The sequence below is a fragment of the Tupaia chinensis genome, unplaced genomic scaffold, assembly GCF_000334495.1.
Source record: "Tupaia chinensis unplaced genomic scaffold, TupChi_1.0 Scaffold145519_1, whole genome shotgun sequence".
In the NCBI taxonomy this organism is placed as follows: domain Eukaryota; kingdom Metazoa; phylum Chordata; class Mammalia; order Scandentia; family Tupaiidae; genus Tupaia; species Tupaia belangeri.
This window is the reverse complement of record NW_006205376.1, coordinates 4122916-4130572: the sequence shown is the minus strand read 5'-3', so window position 1 is coordinate 4130572 and position 7657 is coordinate 4122916. Positions and strand designations below refer to the sequence as shown.

At 40.4% G+C, this 7657-nt stretch overlaps 1 protein-coding gene across 1 annotated transcript in view; it reads left to right on the top strand.

Moving 5' to 3' along the window:
* Nucleotides 1–7657, top strand: part of SLC2A13 (solute carrier family 2 member 13) — a gene marked incomplete at its 5' end in the record, with an annotated part of 358416 nt that overhangs the window by 280922 nt on the left and 69837 nt on the right. The window contains 1 exon segment of the mRNA XM_014584051.2: nucleotides 7055–7180. Coding sequence (XP_014439537.1) covers nucleotides 7055–7180 — 126 coding nt within the window.

The window sequence follows — 7657 nt, the reverse complement described above, 5'->3', positions numbered from 1 at the left end:
CCTACAGTGTTCTGTATGGTGGAAAAAAAAAGTCTGGGTCAAGGGTTAGGGAATGATGGGAGATCTTGTCTTGTCTCCAATGGCCCAAGAGGCTCTAAGTCCAGATAAGGGTGGGCAGTATCAGTGCTGTATGTTGGCTTGCTCGCTAGGATGGCAAAGTAACTGAAGCTTGTTAAAAGTTGGCCTCTTTTCTCTGAGTGATTCCTGTGAACTTGAATGGAGGGACAGCATGGAGTATCAGAAAGGACATTTGTTTCATGCTTTATTACTATAGGGAAGGCTTGAAGCCTTCACATAAACCAAGGGGTATGTTCTGGGAGAGGTTTGTGAGTAGAGAGAAGAAAATAACTGGTGGGACAAGGTACTAGTCCTGGTGATGGCTAGAAGGAGTGAATTTGAAAGGGCCAGCAGGTGGCATGGAGGTTAGGGTGGCTGGATCCCACATGGGCAACTTCACAGTTCAAGTCCAGACCCAGTGGTTTGAAAATCATGCTGGGTGCATGTGCATGCATGCCCCAAAAAAATCTTGAAAGGAGAACGAAGTGTCATATTTCTCTCTCTCTCTCTCTCTTTCTCTCTTTGTCTTTCTCTCTCTCTCATACACACGCACACACAAACAATGGCAGAAAGAGATAAAAAAAGAATTGATCTAGGAATTATCTTTAACACCTCCTATTCCAAGACTGTAGGAAAAGAAGTGAGGACAGATTTGACTGTAGGTATCTTTGATCCTGTCTGAATATATATATGAGAAAAGCCAGGCCTTGTATCTTCAGTTTTTGTAATGCAGTAAGATGTGGAGGAGAAAAGATGGTGAAGATGCAAAGACCCAAGGAAAACTAGGCGTTTGTGTGGACAATTATACAGAAGTATTAGAGGGAAAAGGGCATGATGGTTATAAACTGGGACAGTCTCAGTGAGGCCTGCTCACTTAGATTCTTCTTGGCTTCTAGGTACAGGACAGGAGCCCTCTGAAATGAGAGCCTCACAATCTACTTTGAGGAGAAGTGAGTTAGAGAATTTGTTTAATGACTGTGTTTCTGGGAGAAAGACAGAAGAGGGTCGGAGTGTGACCTCCAGGGTGCCATAGTTTGGAATAGTGCATTCTCATCCCCAAGAAAGACAAGGCCATTGTCTTAAGTGATTTGGGAGGAATAGTGTTTGGGATTTGTGGAGAGTTGTGGGTGTTTGAGATACCAGTTGTGGGAGTGGGGAACGTTTCCTTGGCTGTAAGTATCCAACAAAGGTTGAATACTGTAGAGAGTGTTTTTCACAACATGGCTGGTCATGCTATTTCTCCAGTGATTTAGAGTTGTCTGTATGAAAAATGGGAGGAGAACGGTGGTGGGAAAAGAGCCAAACATGAAACTTTATATCGTGACTGTAATAATTGGGTCATCAGGAAAGTCATGACATAATTTTCTGTGTTTTTCTATACAAAATATGTCATGACTTCCAACAACCCAGTAGAATAACCTAAATATAAAGACACTGAGAATCTGGTGAGAGTGATTAAAGTGATGTGCCATGATTTACCAGCAGGTAAAGCCGCAAAGCGAATGAAGGATCAGAGGGAAAGAAGTATCGAAGGCCTCTGAGGTAGAAGAGTCATTGTTTTCCGAGTGAACAAGTGAGGGAGTTTGAAGGAAAGGAGTGAAAAATCTGTCCATGAGGTTGTATATAAGTACTAGATCAAGGATCAGAAACCTTTTCCTGTGCAAGAACAGGTAGTAGAAACTTTGAGCTTGCTAGTCACACAGATTCTGTTACAACTTCTCAGCTCTGCCCTGAAGCATGTAGGCCATCAAATAGGATAAGTAAACAAATGGTCTTGCCATGTTCCAGTAAAGCTTCATTTACAAAGCAAGTTTTGGGCCAGATTTTGGCTCATCTGTCATAGATAAAGACAATTTCCAGGGTGAAGATAAATAAAAGACTCTTAAAAATGAGGTACCTATGCTGCTTTAAGATTAGTATGTTTTTCCTGAAACAAGGAATTGATAACTAGAATATATAGGGAATTCAAGCAACTCACCCATAAAAAAATGATCCAATTAAAAATTGGGCAAATGCACTGAACAGACAGTGCTCCAAGGAACACTTAAAATGGCTAAAAGGTGTATGAAAAAATGTTCGAAGTTTCTTGTCATAAAGGAAATGGAAGTTAAAACTACAATCAGATACTATTTAACCCCAGTTAGAATGGCTAGGATCAAAAAAATAAAGAATGTTAAGTGCTGGCAAGGCTAAGGTGAAAAGAGAACCCTCTTACACTGTTGTAGGAATGTATAATACATTAGTACAACCTCTGTGGGAAAAAATATGGAGGGTACTCAAAAACAAACTACCATGTGATCCAGTAATCCCACTCCTCGATATTTACCCAAAAGATAGGAAAAAACTTAGTCGGAAAGACACTTGCACATCCATGTTTATTGCAGTAGTATTCACAATCACGAAGACATGGAATCAACCTGTGTGTCCAAAAATTGATGACTGGGTTGAAAAACTGTGGCACTTATATACTATGGAACATTGTACTCAGCCATAAGAAACAATGGGATCCTATCATTTGATTCAAAGTGGAAGAATATAGGAAACTCAGTGCAAAGCAAAGTGAACCAGACTTCAAACAATACAAAGGTTCGATAGAGAAGTTAAGTGTAGATAACAGACTATAAGGGAGGAGGATGGTGGTAGAGAGTGTGTGGTAGAGGGTAGGTGTGAGAGCAAAAGGAAGAAACATTTAACAGACAAAAGAATGTAAAGTTTTCTGTTGAAAAAAAAAGTTACATAATTTTTGCTTTATAATGGTCAAAATTTTAAAAAGATCGGTATCTTGGTCCAACCTGTTGGCACAGTTGGTAGGAAACAATGCAGTGCTGGAAGGATGTGGCCTGCTGTGGGTTTGTCAGGTAGGTGCCTGCGTGCCCAAGCTTCTGATGAGCTGGAAGGTTGGGGAAAAGGAATTATGGGGGTGCCTTCCTCTCTCTTCCTTGTCCATGTGTTCTATCATTAATAAAATTAGTTAACTTAAAAAGAATTTTGAAAAGGGCCATTAGGCATCATAGCAGACTCGCTGGGCTTCCACATAGTTGACTACAGTTCAAGTCCTGGACATGGTGGCTTAAAACTCACGCTGGGTACATGTGCATGCGTTCACAAAATCCCGAGAGGAGTCTGGAGGAGAAGGGATTGTGGTGTGGCCACCAGTCCTAGGGGGTTATTTCTCTCTTTCTGTCTCTCTGTCTGGTGAGCATACATGCCCTATAGCAAAACACTCTCTTTTTTTTTAAAAAAAAAAAAAAAGAAAGAAAGAAAGAAAGAAAGAAAGAAAGAAAGAAAGAAAGAAAGAAAGAAAGAAAGAAAGAAAGAAAACATTAATGGGGCCAATCCATGACCTGGCAACTGGGCAGCTGGATCCCAAATGGCCAAGTACATGGTTTAAGTCCCAGACTAGCAACTTGAATAGCATAGTAAGTATGTGTGCATGCCTGTGTGCATGCATGCCTAAAATCCAAAGTCAGGAGAAGTGGAGGAGAGAGATTATAGCATGACCAAGTCCCATGAAGGGTACTTTATCTCTGTCTGTCTCTATCTCTGTTTCTCTCCAGTGAGTGTACATACCCTCTAAAAATTTTTTTTAAAAATGTTTATTGATTGAAACTGTATAGACCTAAGTCATCTGTGGGACATTCCACCCAATTAAAACAAAAGACTCATTCCCTACATGTCCAACATTCTCCAGGGTAGACCATATACTAGATCATAAGATAAACCTCAATAAATTTAAAAGGACTGAAATCATACAAAGTACATTCTTCAGTCACAATAAAGTGAAATTAGAAAGTACTAATAGAAGGAAATTTGGGAAATTCACAAAATGTGAAACATTAACCTACTCAACAGGTTCTCACTGCTCCTTCTACTTTCACTATAAAGCTGGAGTTGAAGTAATTTGCAGGGAGTACAGGAAACTGGAGCATGGGAGATTGAAAAAAAAAGTGCAGAAAAGATAGTTTTCATGTAGGGTGGTACAAATGTTTCCATGTACAGTTAGCCAGAGAAAACCACTACAAAGGTGAGGCTTACTGAGAGTCCATTTGAGACTGGTGATCATGCATTACCCAAGACCTACATACAGGTGGACTCTGTAGTGTGATTCCTTCAGCCACATTTGGCTGTAAGGATGAAGGCAAATATTTGCATTTTATATAGGGCTGAGATTTTGCCAGACAAGTGGGTAGAGTGACAGAAGAGTTAGGGAGGTTGAGGGTTTTAAAATGATGGGCCATGGTCAATAAGCTGGATAAGGAAGAAGCTAAAAAATGAAAAAATTGAGCAGAGAACAAGTTGAGGGGGGTCAGTTAACTAGCAGCAGGAGATCTCCTATCCGAGATCCACAGGGACAGAGAATCTTTGGTTCACTGACTGTCCCAGCACCTAGAATAATACCTGCTGCATAGTAGGTCATGGAGTGATCGTTTCATAAGCAAGCTGTAAAAATGGGAAGTTGTGGTCAGATTTGAATGCTTAGAGTTGGTGTTCGTGATGGATAACATCTCATATACATAACACATACATGAAGGTCTCAGTGGTTATTAGCCTTTATCTTTATGCTTTTGGGACTTTTATAAGAATTATGTATTTTTAGAGACATAGAGGGCCATTCCTATATGAATACATGAGTTAAATTAGTGTCACCCAAAGCCATTTGAATAATTAGGGCTATTAGAGTTGATCTCATATGGGCTGAATATATCTCATTTGGGCTGAATATACAAAACAAATACATCTTTCTTTCCAAATTAGCCTAGTCTGGTTATCAAAACCAGAAGCCTAGGATATAGCTTGGTCATTGGAAAAGTCATGATGTATTTTTCTATGCCAAAATGCATCATAACTTTTCTGATGACCCAATACTTCCAAAGTCTTTAGTTTCATTTTCTGTGCTTATCATCAGTGTAGACAGTTTTATATTCACTTTGCTGACTCACCTCTCTGAAGTATATTGACCCTTCATTAGGTTTTAAAAGGCCTGTCTTTGCTATTCTGTCTAGGGCTGATATGTCATTCAAAAATAAGGATGACTGCTTGCCAAAAGAAAAGTTTATGGGAAGAGGCTGTAATCTGATTTTTTAAATAATATCATTATTTTCACATTTAGTTAAATGAACCAAAAAGGTATTTTGATTTTGAGGATTCAGAAATAATTGTCCCTCATCTCTTTTTCTGGTGACTTGCACAGCTTTTAAATGTCTTTTATAGATGATCATCTGTTTCTCTTCTCATACTTGACAGGATAATTACTTGTACACAATAGATATTTAACAAGTCTGTGCTGATTGATCTTTAATAAGAAATAATACTCGTGAATGTCTTCTTTTCTAATCTCTTTGCTTCATACATTTCTTTAATGATTTAGTACAGACATCGCCTCTAGGGTTATTGGATCCCTCTTGGCGAACCTTGGTTGTTCCAGTCTTGGCTGCTTGAAAAACATGCCAGCATGCACGTGTGCATGCACCCAATCCCAGCAGGATGGGAAAATAGAGGAGAGGGGATTATGGCATGACAACATCCCAGTGAGGGGTGCTTTCTCTCTCTGTTTCTCTCTAGTGAGTTCACGTACCCTCTGGAAATTAAAGGAACAAAAAAAGGGAAGAAAGGAAAAAGTGTTACCTCTGAAATTATTCCCGGCTCTTAAAAGCAAGAGGGACAGGTCTGTCCTTTCGGTCACTCATACCTGCTTTCTTTTATATTGCCGTCATGACCTTGCACGTGTTTGTCATTCTTACCTATTATCCAGTGAGGAGCAGGGACTTTGACGTCCTCATCCTTAGTACTCAATGTATGCCTTGTATACACCTGCCATGTATGAAGTGCTCTGGATCTATCTGGCAAATGACCATGTGGCAGTAGAAAACTCATTCTGTAAGCGGGTTGTAGACTTAGGTGGGTAAACCCTTGCCCTCTAGAGGTTTTCCTTTAGAGTTTTCCTGTAGTTAAGATACAGCCATAAGGGAAACAGTGATTAACTGATTATGGCTCTATGAGTCAGCCAGTGGATGTGATTAACTTAAAGAATAGCCTGTTTTCTTAAATTCTTTTAAATTTAGAATAATACACATCACACCACTGGAAAAGTCTGGATGCATTTGTGCATACAAAACATACGTCATGACTTTTCTGACAACCCAGTAGTACCCAATATATATTTGCTCAAAGTACAGATATTTATTCTTAATAACAGCTATATTTGAGTGGTGGCATTTTTGTTTAATCTTTTTTAAGGAGATATTTGCTATAGGACATGTGTACTTACTAGAGAGACAGAGAGAAAGCAAGAAATCACCCCGTAGAGGGGATGGCCACGTTACAGTCTCTTCTCCTCTGTTCTCCTCTTGGGATTTGGGGCATGCACACACATACCCAGCATGAGTTTTAAAATGCCAGGTCCAGGACTCGAATCACAGTTGAGCATGTGGGAGTCCAGCAATGGAACCATTATTCCATCTGCTGATCCCTTAACTTTTTCCTTATATGTAATTTTTTTTTTTGTCGTTTGGATTTTTTATTTCAAGGCAGATATTAGAAAAACTATTTTCAATTCTTAAAATAGATGGTACATAAAGGAGACAAGTGAACTAAATGTTTTCGCACAATTTGGAACAAACAGGGCTGGATTGAGCTGGTAAGTGGCATGGTGGTTGAGGCGCTGGAGTCTCACATAGCTGGCTGTGGTTTAAATCCCAATAGGGCTAAATCAAGATGTTCCAGTTTGCAGTTTTGTAACAAATCTCAGTGGTTTAGGAAAGCGAAAATTTATTTTCTCTGGATCATCTGGACTTTCTTCTGTCAGTCTCTCAGATCCAAACCTTTGCCATCTCAAAGTGTCTTCCCAGTTGTTATAACCGAGAGAGATGGAAGAAGCCAGCTAGTCCCAGGGTCCCAAGCTGACTGCAAAATAGAGTGGAAAATGCACATGGAATCACATAGGTGGTGAGCACTAGGTGTCTCTGCTGACATGACCATAACTCTCTTCATTTTTCAGTTACTGTAATGAATGTATGTTGGATCCAGACTGCGGATTCTGCTATAAGATGAACAAATCAACTGTCATCGACTCCTCCTGTATTCCAGTTAACAGAGCATCTACAAACGAGGCAGCCTGGGGCAGGTATGTCACTTACTTACCATAGGACATGCAGTAACATTTCTTCATAAGGCTTAATGTTTAAGTTTTCGAAGGTTTCCTCTTACTGTGGTTCTCTTAAACTGGTCTTCATAGCTGCAGTACTCTGTAGCATGTCTGTGATGACAGTGAAGAGTGTGCACCTGTGTGCCCACAACCCCAGAGCAGAAAGCACTCAGGGCTCTACTTCTGGAGCTCTGGGTCCCAGACCTAACTCTGCCTAATAGGGTACAGAGATTTGGGGGGAGGGGCAGATGGCAGCTCAACCTTGAAATGTGATGCTCTGCAAGGCAGACCCCATAGGGAGGTTACCAGTTCTCCCATGACCTCCCCGAATATGCTGGGCACAGATGTGCCCCGATCCAGGCTGGCCAAAGCTGGACGTAGATTGTAGCATTAAAACCTTGTTGGAGGTACTATTCTCTCTCTCTCTCTCTCTCTTCTCGCTCCCCGTCACGCTCC